The 19411-nt window shown below is 40.2% G+C and overlaps 2 protein-coding genes across 4 annotated transcripts in view; both read left to right on the top strand.

Annotated features, from left to right (window-relative positions):
- The window catches only part of LOC105928223 (vinculin), a 39566-nt gene extending 21758 nt beyond the window's left edge, over positions 1-17808 (top strand). For both annotated transcript variants that reach the window (XM_012865378.3, XM_021317950.2), the window contains exons 9-21: positions 1022-1175; positions 1253-1428; positions 2611-2801; positions 6022-6221; positions 9073-9201; positions 9281-9430; positions 9545-9653; positions 11672-11974; positions 12070-12194; positions 12293-12475; positions 15332-15535; positions 15635-15739; positions 16324-17808. In XM_012865378.3, the coding sequence (XP_012720832.2) occupies positions 1022-1175; positions 1253-1428; positions 2611-2801; positions 6022-6221; positions 9073-9201; positions 9281-9430; positions 9545-9653; positions 11672-11974; positions 12070-12194; positions 12293-12475; positions 15332-15535; positions 15635-15739; positions 16324-16470 (2176 nt within the window). In that variant the 3' untranslated portion in view covers positions 16471-17808. The remainder of the gene's footprint in view (positions 1-1021; positions 1176-1252; positions 1429-2610; positions 2802-6021; positions 6222-9072; positions 9202-9280; positions 9431-9544; positions 9654-11671; positions 11975-12069; positions 12195-12292; positions 12476-15331; positions 15536-15634; positions 15740-16323) is intronic.
- Positions 17809-18787: 979 nt separating this feature from the next.
- LOC118564343 (adenosine kinase-like) overlaps positions 18788-19411 on the top strand; it is a 40411-nt gene continuing 39787 nt past the window's right edge. Inside the window, exon 1 of one of the 2 annotated variants that reach the window (XM_036141922.1) lies at positions 18788-19154. In XM_036141922.1, the coding sequence (XP_035997815.1) occupies positions 19105-19154 (50 nt within the window). In that variant the 5' untranslated portion in view covers positions 18788-19104. The remainder of the gene's footprint in view (positions 19155-19411) is intronic. The other variant, XM_036141924.1, reaches the window with a different exon arrangement.

Genomic DNA, 19411 nt, shown 5'->3' with positions numbered 1-19411 from the left:
TCAAAACACTCACTTCATTGGCAGATGATCTTATTTACCTGCCCAAATCAAGGATAAATATACTAACTTTAAGAATATTTTGCCTATTTTTAGATCCGTTTTTGCAGTGCATTCAAAACATACAGAACGAAATGGTGGGATTCAAAATATACATCACAAGAACAGGTCAAAAATACAGACAAAATGGTAACTAGACAGATCCTACTACTACCAGACACCAGACATACCCACCACTCGTATTCTAGACACTCTTGGGTTAAAAATAAATACATAAGTAAGTAGAAATGGCAATAATAACAACAATGATAATAATTCTGAGAGGGGGAAAAAAAGAGGGGGGTAAATTAAATCAGTCATAATCTCAAAATAAATGAGATTATGATTATGGCGGGCGACTGTGGCTTGATGGGTTGAGTAGTCGTCTGGCAATCAGAAGGTTGTGGGTTTGATTCCAGCTTCCCCTTGCCACATGTCAATGTGCCCCTGGGCAAGGCACTTAACCCCAAATTGCCTACCAAGCTGTGTCTCGGTGTATGGGGAGAAAACAAATTTCGTTGTAATGTATGTTTCAATGACAATAAAGATATTACTGCTACTATTATTACTAAAAGAAATCTTTCCATTTTCATTGTGCGTCCTCACACCACTGCTTCTCACACATGGTAGCTGTATTCTGTGTCCCAGTGGCATAAGAGGTTTGTTGTAGAGTGGAGGTGTTAATCTCTTCAGAATAGCGCAGTATAAATGTTGGCTAAGATTAAACAAAGTTATTCCGAATAATCCATAGTCTACTTTCAGACAAACAAAGTAGTGCATAATTGTTAAGTGGAATACAAAAAAGTACTTTGCTTAAGTTCCCAGTAAAATACTTTGACGTTTGTGGTTCTTGGGTACATAGATGGAGATGGTAAGCACTGTACAGCTATAAGAGCGCTATAAGTCTAAAACAAGGCCGTGAAGGCCAAACCGTGGCAATTTTAAAACTCTAATGCTGCATCTGACGACCTTCTGTCCACACCAGAGGTCAAGGAGCATCCCCAGCGGCCATGCAGAAGGCGCAGCAGGTTTCCCAGGGGCTCGACGTGCTCACCGGCAAGGTGGAAAACGCCGCCCGCAAACTGGAGGCCATGACCAACTCCAAGCAGGCCATCGCCAAAAGGATCGACGCTGCGCAGGTGAGTCCGCCGATCCTGGAGCCTCGCAAAGCGGAGATCTCTTTCTAGTGTTATAAATGCGTTGTCTGTTTGCTCAGAGCTGGCTGGCAGACCCTCACGGTGGCCAAGAGGGAGAGGAGAATATCAAGGCCCTCCTCGCTGAGGCCAAAAAGATTGCAGACATGTGTGAGGATCCCAAAGAAAGGGAGGAGATTTTGCGCTCTGCTGGGGAGCTGGCTGCCATGACCGCCAAGCTGTCTGAGCTGAGAAGGCAGTAAGTTACCCCAGGCTTCTATTTGTCTCAGTAAACCCAGTTGATCTGTTGCCATAGATTGTTACAGCTGCTCAGGTGCTTGAATCCTTCCTGTTTTTGCAGGCAGGGTGGAAAAGTTTGTAATTTGATTTTAGTATTTTCCAGGTCCGGTTAAGCATGGAGAGTAAAGTGGACTCATAAAAAATACAGAAATGATTCTCTTGCCATTGTGTAAATATTGTCCTTCCTTCCTTTCTTCATCTCTTCCTTCCTTGTGTCCGTTATCTCGTTTATTTGCCCTACTTTCTTACAGCACTTAAAGCAAACGTGTCCCCTTTTGAATGCGCTTTATAAATGAACTGGACTTTGGACTTTCTTGCTCGAGTCGTTTTTCTGCGTTCTTCCTTTCTTGTCTCTTTCGTTTTTCACTTTCTTCCTTATCTTTGCTTCCTTGACATTCCATTTTGCTGTTGCTCCGTGTGTCCTTACTCCCTCACCTGGTTTAATTCCTATCTTTTCTGTCTGCCTGCTATCATACCATACCATACCAACTTTATTTATGAAGCACTTTATACACCGACAGGACCAAAGTGCTGTACACAATCATAAAATACAATGCAATTATGAAATAGAAAGAATCGAATATAAAATACATATTAGAAACAGACACAATAAAACAAAGTGAAATCTCTCAGATTGTGCCAAAAGCCAAATAAAAAAAGATGAGTCTTAAGAAGAGACTTAAAAATAGCAAGTGAAGAGGCCTGTCTTATGCTCAAAGGCAGATCGTTACAGAAAAAGCACAATCCCCTCTGAGCTTGCATTTTGTCTTTGGGACCCTCAAAAGCAACTGATCAGCTGACCTGAGGGAACGGGAGGGGGTGTAAGAGTGTAACAGCTCAGACAGATAGGGAGGGGCAAGGCCATTAAGAGCTTTAAAAACAAATAAGAGGATTTTAAAATCAATCCTAATATGCTATCATTCCTTTCGCTCCTTTTTTCACTTTCTTGTCTTTATTTCTTCATTCCTTGTGTCTTTTGTCTGTGCAGTGTGTGATATTTGCAGGTTAGGTGTAAAAAGTGTAGCAATGTCTGCGATAATTTGAAAGGGAATCTTAATGTATGTTAATCGGGCCCCTTGTCATATTGGCTTTGTTTCAGCCATGTCTTTATAATAAAACGAGCCGCTGTATCTGTTTAAAGGGGTAAAGGTGACACTCCTGAGGCCCGAGCTTTGGCCAAGCAGATCGCAACAGCCCTGCAGAACCTGCAGTCCAAGACCAACAAGGCCGTGGCCAACAGCAGGCCGGCAAAGGCCGCCATTCACCTGGAGGGGAAGACTGAGCAGGCGCAGCGCTGGATCGACAACCCCACGGTGGACGACAGCGGCGTGGGTGAGTCTGGCTTCCACTCTCCTAAACTCATTTGACTCGACCCACATTCCTCTCTCTCCTCCGGTGACCTCATGCAGAACACGCTCCCCGGCGCTGTTGTGTCGGCCTTTAGTTTTGGCGGGGCGCCACAAATATTTTGGACAACATTTTTGTGTGTTTACAAAAGCAGCTGGAGGCTGTATTGTTGTGGAAAAAAACAGGATTTACCCAAAGTTATTTCAGCGCTAAGAGCACCAAAATTATATATATAAAAAAAAAGACAAACTTAGATTTTTGCATTTACAAAATTTTTTATTTTACATCTTAATCAATCTTGTTTTTGTTTAATAATTATTAATTAGGGAGGATACGGCCCTACACTGCAAAAACGGAACTAAAAATAAGTAATATTTTCCTAAAATGAGCGCGTCTGTCCTTGATTTGAGCAAGTACATAAAATGATCTGCCAATGGAATAAGATTTTTGCACTTTAAAATAGGAACAACTCATTTTCATCATCTTATTTCAAGTGCAGGATGTCTAATTATCTTATTTTAGGGGTCAAAATACTCATTCCATTGGCAGATAATATTATTTACCTGCTCAAATCTAGGACTAAAACACAAATTTTAAGAACATTTTACTTATTTTTAGATCCGTTTTTGCAGTGTAGCCCTATTTTTAATGTATGTTTTTACATAATGACTTAAATTGCTGGATCTCCGGCCCCTGAGCTGTTGGCCTGCAGCAACTGTGTGGCCCCCTAAGCAATTTAGTTGAATGGCCCTGATGTACCCGCAGCACTTTGCATGAGGCTATGACCGTCTCCTACATGAGATGCACTGCAAAAACGGATCTAAAAATAAGTAAAATGTTCTTAAAGTTAGTGTATTTATCCTTGATCTGAGCAGGTAAATAAGATTATCTGCCAGTGGAATGAGTATTCTGACCCCTAAAATAAGATAATTAGACATCCTGCACTTGAAATAAGATGATGGAGATGAATTGTTCCTATTTAAAGTGCAAAAATCTTTTTTTCCATTGGCAAATCATCTTTTTAACCTGCTCAAATCAAGGACAAATACACTGATTTTAAGAACATTTTACTTATTTCTAGTTCCGTTTTTGCAGTGTGGCCAAATGTAAGTAGGACTTCATCTGGTTTACTTTCAGCAGTTGATTGGGGAGTTCGTCCTGCATTTGCCTGGTTGCCAGTTCGATTATCCGCTCCAACAGTCTCAGTTGTTGTGTCCTAGGGCAAGACACTTGACCTGAATTACCTGCTGTCGGAGGTCAGATGTATGGCAGCTTCTCTTCTGTCAGTCTGCCCCAGGGCAGCTGTGGCTACTAACAGCTCTCCACCATCAGGGTGAATGATGTAGTGTGAAGCGCTTTGGAGTCGTCGGACTAGTTAAAGCGCTGTACAAGTCATTGACCTTTCTTGCCACTCTTTCATAAAGCCCAGATTTGTAAAATGCACCGCTAAGTTTTGAAGACAATAAATTGTGCCATCTTAGCTGTGGATCTCTGCACTTCCTCCAGAGTCAGCTATGATGTCTCGGCTGCCTCTTTAATCAATGCGCTCCTTACCCAGCCTTTCAATTCAGGTGGACAACATCGTGTTATTTTTAGATGATTTATCAAACGGAGCTCTGTAAGATCTTCAAACATTATAATTAGGAATGGGCCGCTATGAAATTCGGACATTATGTTAACCTTAAAGAAAAGTATCATGGTATTATGACTACAACACATTTTATTTCAAAATGTATAAATTAAAAAAATAAATGTTATCATTGAACAGTTATTTATTTTTAAACAGCATCTTAAGCACAAGAAATATGTATTTATAGTAACTGAATTATTTTAAATATAAATAAATAAATGCAATCCTTAAACAAATAAATGTGTTTTAAAAACAGCAGCTTAAAACCCTTTCTCAACACTTTTGGAGTCTTTATCTTGAACATGGAACATAAGAAATATGTATAACTATATTATTTTAAATAAAGATAAATTAATGCAACCCTTAAACAAAGAAAATGCTAAAAAAGGCAACTTAAAATTTTGTCTCAACACTTAAGGAGTCTTTATCTTAAACATGGAACATAAGTAATATGCATTACACTCCCCGTCAGGGTGCACATTCCTACTTATAACTTCTAACACAGTAAAGCTAGTTAAAGGAGCTAATTAGGAGAATTTCATTGCCTTTTAGATTCCAAAGTGGTGATTAATGCAAATATTGTGTATAAATTCGGCATTCGGTTCTTTCGACTTGCAATTAAGACTAAAACACAATCAAACGACTCAAAAACACTGGCTGACTATGCTAGCTATGCTAGCGACAGAATTCTATGTGACGCTGCAGCAGGTGCACGAGAGCCAAAGGATCTGACCACTTTTTTTCTGACGAGATTAGCATTTTTAAAGAGCGCTTATCCCGCATGAACGGTATTAAAGAAAGTTTCAGAGGTTTTGAAACTGTGACTTTTAAATACCGGGGTATACCATGAAACCGTTAAAAGGCCCATGCCTAATTACAGTATTGTTTTATAACCTAACCCTACTTCAAACTTCCCTGGAACCTTTTCCCTTGACCCGGGATCCTTGTTTTGTATGAAGCTGTTAGTTCACTAACGTTCTCTAACAAACCTTACGAGTCTTTTACAGAACAGCTGTATGTATACTGAGCTTTGCAGAGTTTTATTCGTAAACACACAAGAAAGTCCTGTGTCCTTTATATCCACTTTTTTGTTAACTAATTTCTTGATGGCCTAGTGGTTAGAGCAACATGTTGGCATTCTGAGAAGGCTGCAAGAACCCAGTTCAACCCCCCGCTATGGGTGCCTGAGCCAATCCCTTAGCCGCAGATTGCTTCCTTGGTGTCATAAAAGGTGCCCACTGCTCCCTAAGGGCCGGGTTAAATGCAATGTACAATTGCAGTGACAAATATTTTGTTCTGCTTTTTTCACATGTACATTTTCCAGAGTCTCACATGCAACACAAGTCAAAACAATACATTTGTGTAACCCTAATTATGCAAGAGCCTGCAGGAAGTGAACTGGCCTGACGATGACAGAGACGGGGGTTTTAAAATGCAGCACAAAACAAGAACAGAAATTTCCCGTTTTGGCGGTACAGAAAAAAAAAAAAGCGGCTTTTCTTGACTTGTGTCTGTTCCAAAAATAATCACCTGCATTCAGCTTGTAAAATGTTTCCTGTGCGCTTCTACTTTCAGGCCAGGCAGCCATCCGTGGCCTGGTGGCAGAGGGCCGCCGGCTGGCCAACGCTCTGCAGGGCCCGTACAGGCAGGAGCTGGTGGGGAAATGTGAGCAGGTGGAGCAGCTCATGGCCCAGCTGGCTGACCTGGCAGCCCGCGGGGAAGGGGACTCCCCGCAGGCACGTGCTGTGGCTCAGCAGCTCCAAGAGTGCTTGAAAGTAAGACTTCTGGACACAGCTCAAATCTTCACAGGGATGGCTGAGGATTCATGCACGATTAAACGGCTCCCTCTGCTGGTTGCTCGCAGTGGAAGAAATAAAAGCTGTTTACTTTTGAGGGTTTCTGGGACATTTCAGCCTTGAAATGAGTCGGAGTCATCGGCATTAGGCCTAGCCAGAATTTATTCTGCTACCCTCACATAGATGTATACATCTCTTATAAACATATATTAGACTCATGCATGCATTTTATCTTTCACATTAGTTTACCATATATTATACATTTCAATGTATGAATGTGTACAAGAATGAGAATCTATGCGTGTGAGAGAAAATATAGTGGAAAAAGAAGTTGTATGATTTAGTGAATTCATCGCACAATACATTGTTGCCAAATTGCTGATTTTTGTCCCTATATTTAGCGGCTTTTCACATCCCATCTATTGACTTTTTTTCAGGAGCTGCGTGACAGAATGCTCATAAAATAAAACAAAGAGGATTTTGATGCATACAGAACATTAAGGAAATGATGTCAAAATAAAGAAAATGCTGGGGAATGGTTTCTAAATGGGTGAGGTCAGAGAAAGGCGATTATCAGACAGCTTTTTGTGAAGTGTGCCAGTAATTTTCCAACTTCACACAGAGGGAAGCACAATGTGAAGCTACACTGTAGAATCATGTATCACAAGAAACAGCTGAAAAAGCCTCTTGTGGAACTATGGACTTCTAATAAGATTTTTTAAAAAGTATTAGTCTTCATAAGAAATTATTTTTCTGATTAAAAAAAAACAACACGTTATTAAACTTTTTTTTTTTTAAAGATGAACATCCCATCCAGCCATCCATTTTCTATACCTGCTTTTCAATGCAGGGTTGCGGTGGTCTGGTATCTATCTCCAGTGGTAAATGGGCATGAGGCAGGGACACGGGGAACATCCTGGACAGGTCTGCAGTCTATCACAGGGCTAAAGTGGAACAGTTTTATTAAACTTCAAAAGAGTTCATTTTTAATAAACTCATGAGTCATGATAATTCATTGTTGTGTAATAACAGACAAAGCAGACATTGAGTACTGCAATGTGCAATCTGTGTCAAATTAAAATGCGTGACGTCATCATAGTGCTGGTTATGTGTCCCGCTTTGTCCCTCACAAGCCTCCTGTTGTCCCACATTTGGTTATTTGAGATCTGGCCACATTACCTCCACTCAGTTTTTTCAAATCGCAGATTAATCACACATGCACAAAGCTGGCAGTGACCAGACCCTGAAATATAAAGTGGGAGGAAAAAAAAAAAAAAAAATATATATATATATATATATATATATATATATATATATATATATATATATATATATATATATATATATATATATATATATATATATATATAATTTTTTTTTTTTTCTCCCCTTCTGGAACTAAAATACTAAAGTAATTCATTGACGTTAACACACCTTTAGTCACTTATGCACCTCGTTCACTGTGTGTAACTCTTTTTTTTTAAATAAAAATTTGTTTTATGTAGTGTTGATTCAGGCAATGTATTAAAATTCATAAATGATTTCATAAAGTTCAGTTGTATTTTGAAACATATTTAACATTGAAACATTGTAAACACTTTTTTGTCTTGCCAAAACCTACTTTTTTTCCAACAGCCTGAATCACAAGTAAATGAACAAATCGGTAAATTTGTCAGTTCATGTCTTAACCAGACTCTTAGAGGCAAAAAGACATCTCTGCTTTCAGTTGTGGTTCGATTCCCTTGCAGCCATCCATACAAACACTGTAGTGTATTGACTACTTCTCTATTTCTGGGCGATTATTGATTCTGACGGAAATCCAGATAAAACAACTACATGGTCACAAAGTTATCTTTGGAGCCTCTCCTGAACAAATTAATCGGCATAATCTTGTTACATTTGTTCAGATCATCCAAGAACACTCCTGAAAAACATTCTAATGTTGTTTTCATTGCTCCTCGCTTATATCAACAACAAAAAAATACAGATTAGAAAAAGGACCAATTTGAATAGTTTCGTTATGGAGCTTTGCAAATCAATATTCTGTTTGAATAAGCCAAGGAGGTATTAATACATTTCCTGATTTCAGAGTTATTTCCGGATTGAGTAAGGACTTCCTGTGTCGTATGAGAAAGATTTATGTGAAAGCATGCAAGAGGAAAAGGTAGCTTTGTGAGAAGAGAGTGCATGTGTGTGAGGTTAATGCGAGTCTTTGAGACGAGAATGTATAAATGTGTGAGGATTGTTTGTGTATGTGAGAGGAGAGAGTATTTGAGGAGAGTATATGTGTGTGTGTGAGGAATAAATGAATGTGAAATGTAAAATACACGAATATGAGAAGGAAAATATGTGTCAGAAGAATATTTGTGAGGGTGACAGAGTAAATTATGGCTTTTGCAGCCCCTTATATTAAATAGTGGACAAAGTTGAGTTGGAAATTTTTTTTTATTGGATCTCTAAAATGTCATAAAGACTCATAGACGATAAAATATTTGTTGAGAGATGCTGTCAAGACAGTTTAAGGGTTTTCAAATAAAAAGATTGTGCTTTCTCACAGCTTTGCCTACTTAGGATTAACTCATCGTTGCTTTTCAGTTCTGCTGGTTGTTACAGGAAATAAGCAGAGAGCAAATATGCACAAGTAATGCTAAAATGCTTCTTTTTTGGAAATTTCACTATCACTGCAATGCTTCTTTTTAGCCCCTCTGTGCTCGCTGCATTATATGTAAAACATTTTCTATTACTGCATTTAACCCTGGGAGAGAAAAAGAACAAACATGTTTTAAAATCAGCAAGGGTTTTGCTCTAACATCTGCTCTGCCTCTCTCAGGACCTGAAAGGAAAGATGCAGGAGGCAATGACTCAGGAGGTGTCCGACATCTTCAGTGACACCACCACCCCCATCAAGTTACTGGCAGTGGCCGCCACGGCCCCCCTGGACGCACCCAACAGAGATGAGGTCAGCGCCTCCAACTCTCTAGTCATATATTATCATGTCGCACATGAATGCTAAACATTTGTTCGCTGTCAACGTGCAGGTCTTTGATGATAGAGCCGCCAACTTCGAGAACCACGCCAACCGGCTCGGCGCCACGGCCGAAAAGGCGGCCGCAGTCGGCACCGCAAACAAGAGCACAGTGGAGGGAATCCAGGCTGCAGTTAAGTCCACCAGAGATCTAACGCCACAGGTACGTCCTGGTTGAGTGATTACCTGTTCCTGTTTGCCCTTTATTCTCAATCAAAAGGGAGACTAGAGTTTCTCAAGTCTAGGCTAAATGTGTTAAGGCGTATTTGTTTTTTAGGTTGTGTCTGCTGCTCGTATTCTGCTGAGAAACCCTGGCAACCAGGCAGCGTATGAACATTTTGAGACCATGAAGAATCAGTGGATTGACAATGTGGAAAAAATGACCGGTAATGTGCAGCATACTGTGTGCCAAAGTATTCACACCCCTTTTCCATATTTTGTCACATTACAACCTAGGGCTGGACGATATAGAAAAATAGTTTATCGTTAAAAAAAAAAGCATATTGGTAGATATCGATAATTATTGAAAATATTTATAACCATATTTTATGTGCAGCTCTGCCTGGACATTTTATGATATTGCTAAATGATTTCATTTTAATAAAGAACACAAACACAGAATTCCAATTACATTTTTATTTAACCAACTTTTTTAACCATAACAAATTTTTTTTTTTAAAGGAAAAATAACTTAAGAGACCTGAGTTATTAAATACTGACAAAGAATAAACTAAAGTGACCAGAAAAATGACCAAAATAAATATACCATTTTATCACAAAGAAGGGAGCCCAGTTTAGCTGCTATACCTGCTTTGTTTTGGAAGAAGCTCCGTAAGATTTCTCCGAAGATGACGCGGAGCGGCGGCAGGGCTAAAACGGCTCGCGCTGCTGCTGGTGTGAGCGGCTTACGTGATGAAATAAGTTGGTTGCATTACCAGACTTTGTTTTTACCGGTTCCTTGCAAGTTTTACAAATCACTGGTTTATTTCTGTCAGACTGGCGAACTAGTAAAACCCCGTTTTGGGACCGTTTCCTCCGCCGCTCCTTGCTGCGACATATTCACATGCTTTGTGTTGTGGTTTGAGAGGGCGCCGCTTTGTGACGGCGTGCCTGGGTCCGCGATTACGATTGGTCGAGAGGAAGTAGTGACTGTAGCATCAACTAGTATGATAGGCTGAAAGGAAGGAAGGAAGGAAGGAAAACTCTCTATTGAAGTTTTATCGACCCTTTTTTTTTCCTATCGCGCCACACGTCTATCGATCGATATATATTATTATTGAATTATCGTCCAGCCCTATTACAACCACAGATTTCGATGACTGTTATTGGAGTTTTTTTGTGATAGACAAGCACAATATAATGTATACTTGTGAAATGGCAGGAAAAGACAAAATATGTGGTTTTACTAATAAAAATCTGTAAGATGTGGCGTGTGTTTGTATTCAGCCCTGCTGAGTCCTATGTCAAAGGACTTTTCACTGCAATTGTAGCTGCAGGTGTCTGGGTTTACGTCTCTATCAGCTTTGGACCTCTAGAGAATAAAACTTAATCTGCTTTGGTGTAAAACACTCCACTGTAGCGCCAGTTTTATGTGTAGGTATCAGTTTAGGCCCCAGTATAAAGTATTTTTTCCTGCCTTTGCCCTGTTGCTCCAGCCATCATCTCCTCTAACCAGGTTCTTGGTCCCTGCTGAAGTATCCCCAGCACACGATGTTGTCGCCTCCATGTTTCACTTGGGCTGGTGTGGTTAGGGTGCAGTGTTAGTTTTGTGCTACTGATGGTGTTTTCCAATTAGGTCAGTTTTGGTCTCATCGTGCCTAAGCAGCATCTCGTAAATATGTGCTGTGTCCCTTATATGTCACTTGTGGCAAAATGGGGTTTCCTTTCGACGATGGCTTTCTTCTTGCCACTCAAACATAAATCCCAGATCTACGGATTGCAGGACTAAGATTCTCCCACCTGAGTTGGGAAGTTTTGCAGTTCCTCCAGAGTTATAGTAGGCCTCTTGTTCACTAGTGTTCTCAGACCAGTGAGACTTTCACTGAACATGTTTACTTCTTACCAGTTATGTTACTATTTACCAATTAGTTGACTTTCTGGAAAGTGGTTGCGCTGGAATTTAATTAGGGGAATCAGGCTAATAAGATGCTGAGCACAACTGTACGCCACACATTAGATCTTTATTTGAAAAGTCATTTTGAAAACTATGTATCGTTTTCCTTCCACGTCACAATTATGCACTACTTTATGGTGGTTTATCACATAAAATCCCCAAAATAGGCATGATAATTTGTAGTTAAGTGACTAAATGTGCAAAAGTTTCAGTTGTGTGTAGTTTTCTAAGGCACTAATTGGTGAGGACTTAAGATCTTCAAGTTCCTGATGGTGTCCAGTGTGTTTGCAGGTTTGGTGGATGAGGCCATTGATACCAAATCTCTGCTGGACGCCTCTGAGGACGCCATAAAGAAGGACCTGGATAAATGCCGCGTTGCCATGACCAATCGCCAGCCTCAGATGTTGGTGGCCGGTGCTACCAGCATCGCCCGCAGAGCCAACCGTATCCTTCTGGTGGCGAAACGAGAGGTGGAGAACTCCGAGGATCCGAAATTCAGAGAAATGGTGAAGGCTGCGTCTGACGAACTGAGCCAGACGATTTCTCCCATGGTGATGAACGCAAAGGCCGTGGCTGGAAATATCCACGATCCAAGTAAGTTGAGATTGCCAATCAGCTATAGGATTTTGTTTTTATTTTATTTAGGAATTCTCTGATGAGTAGCAACATGTTCACTTTCTTATGTCCAGATCTTCAGAAGAGCTTTTTGGACTCTGGTTATAAGATTCTTGGGGCTGTAGCAAATGTCAGGGAGGCCTTCCAGCCCCAGGAGCCAGACTTCCCACCACCTCCTCCTGAGCTGGATCAGCTCAATGTAAGCGCACAGAAGAAAGTAACTTTGAAATAATGTAAATGAGCCTAACTGTCCAATAACTTCAGGAGTTTACCTGTCAAATTGCTTTATCTTCACAGCTCAATGATGAAGCAGCACCTCCCAAGCCTCCTCTCCCAGAGGGAGAAGTTCCTCCACCCAGGCCTCCTCCCCCTGAGGAGAAAGATGAGGAGTTCCCAGAGCACAAAGGAGAAAAAGTCAACGAGCCCATGATGGTGGCTGCCAGGCAGCTTCACGACGAGGCCCGCAAATGGTCCAGCAAAGTAAGAAAGAACCATAACGTAGTTTACATCGCAGGCTAATGTGGATCCTGATTAACCGGACCAACGTCTACATTTTTCATTCATATTCAACTTAAAGTTGCATCCAAACTCATGCCAGGCATTACTGGATCATTCGAAACTTGTTAGTACCTGGAGTTTAACATGACAGAAGCCAGACGCATGTTGCTCCGCCTAGCTCCACTCATCCATCTGGGACCTCTCCATAGGAATTGCCTTTATTGAAGGCTGGGCCTTATCAAAAATCCTTGCATATGATTGGATAAGCCACTTGTCTGTCATCTTTATCGACGTGCTATTTCAACCACTCACACCGAAGCCAACCCGTGACGCTGTGAGAGCGACGCAGGAAAAAACAAAACTTTTTTTTTTATGTGTTTGAGGCTCTAGAGGCACTCGTTTTATTGACAGTGAGCTGACAGGAACAGGGGTGAAGACAGGAAAACAAAACTTGCCAAATCCGGTCGGGAGAAGGGCGAAAACATCGTTTCCACCAACAAAAGCCTTCAGAGCCGTTCTCTGATGTTCTTTTAATGAAACAATATCAGGTAGATTGGACAACACGGAAGAAATAGCAGCATCAATGTTAACGCTTGCTTCCTCTAAGCGAGCCGCCATTGTTGTTGGAATCTCACGGTCGCTTCTCCACTACGTCACATCTATGAAACTCCAGCCCTGCGTCCTGATTGGCTAAACAATAAAATTGGTTGGAGAAATCACTTTCAATGGGCGATGTCCCAGATGTATGTGAGTGGAGCTAGGCGGAGCGACATGCGTCTGGCTTTTGTCAGGTTACCTGGAGTTAGCAACATATAAAAGCTCAGCCTCTTATCCGATTATGCAAATATAGACAGCAGAGTTAGTTTGTTCTCAAACTCAAGCATGTTAGCCACAAATTATTTTAGGTTGGTATGACTCTGTTGAGGTTGTGTTTCTTGACTGTACCAATCGCACGTTCGATTCCCTGAAACCGTTTTACACCGGCGGACCGTTGTGTGGGTTTTCATGGTGGAGTACAAAACCGTGATGTTTGTGTACGTTCTACCTGCTGATGCTGAGGGGATAGTGGGTTCAACTGCAGGAGTCTCAGGGCTTTGGTTACAGATTACTCATATTTCTCCTACTAGTATAATCATGTTTTCAGAGGACTGTTTCACAAAACCAAGATAGCGGATTAAGCCGGGATTTTCCAGATATCCTAGCTGAATTAAGCCTTGACTCTTTCACAAAAGCAGCAGCACATAAGTTACTGTGGTGATTTATGTGAACAAACCTAGTGCCCTAAAGTGCACAGACTTGATATTCAATCTCACAGCCCCAAAAGGAAAAATATACAAGTCATAAGGCCCGGAGATTTAACATCTGTTAAGGGAAAGAATGTGATCTTATTTATTATATTTTATCATAAATGGGTATCGGTAAATCAGTATCGGCCTATGTTAGTAATTTTTAACCTATCTGTATCGGTCCGATAAGTAAAACTGGACCGATGATAACAACCAATGTTATTTCCATCTAGTTGCTGTTTGTGCCTGTGTTTCAGGAGGGGTCCCCTGGTTTTTTTTTTTTTTTTTTTTTGTTTTTTTTTTACCATGAGACGATAACAATAATGCACCACAGCCATGATTGTTGATTTTTTTTTTTTTTTTTTTTTTTAAATGAAGCAAAGATGCAATGTCAGCACCGCTGACATTGCATCTCATATCAGGGTTCCTACATGACCATCTTTCAATGTAATAAATATGTAAATGTAGGATACAATGTTTGCATTAATCATTAATGACACAAATAAAATCTAAAATGAGGGTAAATATGGTTTTGCAAAGCCTGTCTCCTGAAAAACTTTTATCCATCTACCACTTTTCTATCACCAGTTATGGAGGCGTCAGCGAAACAGCGCCCTCTAGAGTCACAGAATATGATAGCACATGAAAATGAGGGTAACACGTCTGCCACAGAAGTAGCTCCAAACACGTGTCTGTTCCTTTATAATACAATGGGCCTTTGTAAAAATATGAAATAAGACTAATAATGCTTAGTGGTTACAGCTTAGAAAGTATAGCTTTTCTAAACTCTGTAACTGTTGTGGGTTTCTAAATTAATTTCACAGTTCAGGATGTTTTGTTTAGCCGCTGTATATCTGGAAAAACAAGAAACAAGATCATTTTTATCACAGCGGTTACTCTTAGTGTATGTAAATTAACTCCAAGCTCCATGGAAAGGAGTAACTGTAACAAACTGAAACAGGGTTTATATCACCATAAAGTTAGAGAAAAGTTGTAACATTCACAAATTGTAACATTTCTTGGTTGAGTGTATTTGATATGGACAGATACACAATGACATAGAAAAATTGAGAAAGTAGCAGAACTATGTGTGCATCACGGTGCTTATTCTGTGAGCTAATATGCAGCGCTTGTCCCTAGATGGACTTTTAAATAATAAGAAAATCTAAAATACTACAGCACATAGAGTAATGATTAAAAAAGTTGACTAATGATGCTAGCAACATATTTACATACAGGAGAGGGACTAAACATGCCAGTAAAACATCCAGGTTTTGGTGGGTTTTTAAAATGTTGAATCTGGTTACAAACTTTTAATTGACTTCCAGAGTCCAGCACCTCTCCCAGGGTCCGGAATAATAAACAGCAGATGAACGTCTACTTGGGAGTATTCAGCCGATGAGAATAGTTTAGCACACAAAGAAAAACTCCTCCTATGGTTAGAGGTAGATCCAAAAAGTTCTACCACCCTACCATTGCTGGTTTCTAGGGTAGAGAAAACAAATTAAGGAATTTGCTTCCTGACGCCAAATGTTTCCATTGCTCCTTGCAGGGGAACGTCATCATCGGCGCTGCCAAACGGATGGCCCTGCTCATGGCGGAGATGTCCCGTTTGGTGCGTGGAGGCAGCGGAAACAAGCGCGCCCTGATCCAGTGCGCCAAGGACATCGCCAAAGCCTCCGATGAAGTCACACGGCTGGCTAAGGAAGTGGCCAAGCAGTGTACCGACAAACGGATCCGGACCAACTTGCTCCAGGTCAGAGCAGAACTAAAGCATTCAGTTACAAACTGGTAATATTGTGGCTATTGTTTGTTTTTTTTATATACATATTTGGACACTTTGACCATGTTTCAGGTGTGCGAGCGCATTCCCACCATCAGCACTCAGCTCAAAATCCTTTCCACTGTCAAGGCCACCATGTTGGGCCGTACCAACATCAGCGAAGAGGAGTCCGAGCAGGTGAGCACGAACTCGCATGTAGTCTAGAAAATATGTGGGAAATGAAAATAGTTATTTATTCTTCTGTTTATCTGGCCATTCATCCTTCCATTCATTTGTGCATCCAGTTATCCATCAATTTATTTATCCTTCTGTCCATTTATCCGTCCGCATGTGCATCCATTATCGCATCCTTCCTTCCACATGTTGTCTTTTTTTTCTTAAATCATCCATTCATCCACCCATTCCTATTTTTTACCCATATGTCCATTACCTTCCCTTCATCTATCTGTTCATCCATTTCCTCTGTTTTACTTAGAAAATTGACAAATGTGATAGATTTATCTTTGTTCATCCATTCATTAATTATCCGTCCTGCCCCTCTTATCTCCTTATAACCTGTTCTTTACTGATTTAATATTTAAAACCCAACTTCTGTTGAAAAGTCTGCAGTATGTTCATAGCGAATGTTACAGCTGACTAATATTAGACTGAAGTCTCTGGAAATTCGAATGTGAAAAAATAGCGACTTTTGGAAGCTTTAGAGTGAAGTCATCACGTAAAACCTCCCTCATGATTAAATCTCACGATTCTTTGTGCTTCAGGCGACTGAAATGTTGGTCCACAACGCCCAGAACCTGATGCAGTCTGTGAAGGAGACCGTCAGAGAGGCAGAGGCGGCTTCCATTAAGATCCGGACAGATGCAGGTTTCACCCTCCACTGGGTCAGAAAGACCCCCTGGTACCAGTAAGCGGCGAGCCATCAGTCCTCCGCTTGGTTGCTGGCTCTGCCCAGCTGTTCACGGGGACTTTAAATGGACAGACATATGCTTCATCAAAGCAACGATAACACTGCCCAACATCCATATACGGGCCAAGTTTCTTCCATCTATGTCCTGTCTGTACCGTTTGCTGTTCTGAAATAATATAAATGGTGGGACTCTTAGCTCGAAATATATCAGAGGTTAGATTTAAAAAATCCTTGGAAAATGCCTATTTATATCTTGATCAGAGGTTAGGTTTCATATAATGTGAGGGTGATTGTAGACTTTTCTAGACCTAGACCACATTAAGTGAAATTGAATCAACGATTTCTGGGGACATTTTTATATCTTTATACCGAATATCTTACTATCACTATTATTACTTCTTCTTTGCTGAGATAAGCACATGAACCTGAGGAGTTGTTACAAGTACAGAAGAGGTATTTGCTAATCACAGATGGAATATATTTAGTAGTGTTTCTTCTGTTCATGATATTATGTCCTACAAGAAGTGAAAGAGAAATGCTGATCTTTATGTAACAGTCTAGAGTTCTGCCAAAGATATTTCTGTCACAGTGTCCGTTTAATCAACAGTGCATATTTGAGGTAAAATTTAGGGAACAGGTCTTATTTGACTCATTCAAGTCATTCTAGATGCGTTTCACACATTAAGATTATATCTATTAAACAATCTTGTACTAAACTATGTGGCCTAAAAGCCATTTTTTTTTTACTATTCATGCATGCTACTTGTTTGAAAAATACTGCCTGCTGTTTTTGCTATTGCCACTCATGTTCACGTCTTTTTTTTTTTTTTTGTGTGTGTGCACAATTCTTGTTAAACTTAATTTTTTATTGTAGAGAATGAGCAACACTTCATTATAAAGCACAGTGCCTGCAGCCGTTAATCTAAGTTGTCTCGATACACTACACAGAACCAGTCTCCCTTTTTTGTGGCAGTAATATATTACCTACTTTAAAATGTCTGAAGCACATTTCTGTCTGTTCGTGTGTATGGAGGTTTACTTTAAACATCTAACTGAACTGATGTGCCTTGTTTTGGGATTAATATTTTCATTTTCTGATATTTTATATTGTTTGTACAAGCTGTCAGTGTTAATTTGTTCAGGACACGTACTGTACAGGATTCCTCTTTAAAGCCTTTCTAAAGTACTCACATAATCTATGCAAAAACAAAACTCCCCCCACCCCCATCCTGAAGAAAAATAAAATAAAATTATGCAACGTGGTTGGGTTTAAATGGGTCTAAAACATGATTTTGCTTTAGCGTTCACAATTTTGTAATAAAGCATTTTATAACACTTGCATTTGTGTCTTTTTTGCGTCAGCTGAAAGGAATGTAATAATTTTTATCTTGATATAAACTCAGGAGTTGCAGACATTCTGCCTAAATTCAAGGTTACAAACCCCCTCCCCTCTGCGGCCGATCTATTCTGCTGGTGATTCGTAATTATTGGACAGTCGGATCCATTTACACTGCATAGAAAACACACTAATGTGCGGGTTTCTTAAAATGACATCCTTTTTCAATATTTTTTTTCTTTTGGTATCGTGAAATAGTGATATGAGACTGGTGGTAGTGAAAGCCATGAAGAAAACCTTAAACTTAGCAGAACATCCATAGAACTTTGAGCGAAGGTTACATTACAACTAACAGAACAATTTCCATGAAGGTGCACATTATTTTCTCACCTTCACGGATCCCTAAACAGTTCCAGTGTTGACGGTACAACCTGCTGGTAATGATCAAGGAAAATTATTTACAGGGATTATGTTGACTATGTAACCTATTAAATATTATCTGATTGTAATGCACTAAAAATGCTCATTTGTAGGATCCATCAAAGGGCCACATTCAAAATGTAAATTTCAGAGTATAAACCTGGCGTGTTCATCTTCTAGTATCTAAAGAAGACTATTTTCAGTCTGCACAGTGTGATCTTCTGGGCATGTTCACTAACGGTTCCACAAAGGAGACTATAGGTTTAACTATCAATAAATAAAGCTATATTGCAACTTTCAGGGCAAATTTAGTAAATGTTAGTTTCAACCTTGACCGTGTGACCTGGGAACTATCTGGGAATGTTCTCTTATACTCCCCTGAAGGTTAATTAGAAACTCTGTGAGGGACATCCCCTTTGCATCATCTTTAGCAGTGATTATGTATAACTTGTTACAGGGTTAGTAAGTTAAAAGTATATTTTTAAAAAGGCATCTACTAGTTATGGTTGCAAATCTACATCTTAGCACCAATGGATGTAAATAAAAAATGGTTTCAACATCAGCTTGGATTCTGCAACCTTTGAAGTGGAACCTGATGTAATTCAACCAGAGGCACAGAAACACTAGAACTTAGTCTTTAGCTCCGTTTTAAGACAGACAGTAGGTCCGCCAGCTCAAAGTGGGTTATAAGGATCCCTGTCATGAAATAAACTCCTAATTTTTCCCTGTATTGGTTTTATGCAACTGGTCAATTTGTTCAACGTCGTTTGATGGGGAGGAAGCGGTAGCTTCTTGCAACTATTCCCTGCCAGAGAAGAAAAGAAAGAGGCTGCAGGGATCCCCTCGTCAACAGCAGACCCGTTGAACACCTCCGCAGAAATGTCTACCGAAGAAACAAGCCCGTCGTCTTGGAAAAAGACGGCGTTAAGGTAAGAACCGGGCTGTTGGGTTTGGATGCCCGGAGCTAGCCGCCGCAGCTAGCATTAGCAGCTAGCCAGCCGTTAATTGCAGCTAGCCTCTCCGCGGTGTTGTGTTAACGGACCGCTGGAGCTGCGGGGAGAAGGCGCTTCGACCTTATATTTTCCTCTTGTAACAGTCCACACTTATTTTTTCCCCCTCTTCTTTACACGGTTAGGCTTTTTCTGTTATGACTAAACAAATCACAGCTAGCTGACTACCACGACTT

Source organism: Fundulus heteroclitus, chromosome 10 (assembly GCF_011125445.2).
Source record: "Fundulus heteroclitus isolate FHET01 chromosome 10, MU-UCD_Fhet_4.1, whole genome shotgun sequence".
Classification (NCBI taxonomy): Eukaryota; Metazoa; Chordata; class Actinopteri; order Cyprinodontiformes; family Fundulidae; genus Fundulus; species Fundulus heteroclitus.
Note: the sequence above shows the minus strand (reverse complement) of the source record. Positions and strands in the feature narration are given on the sequence as shown.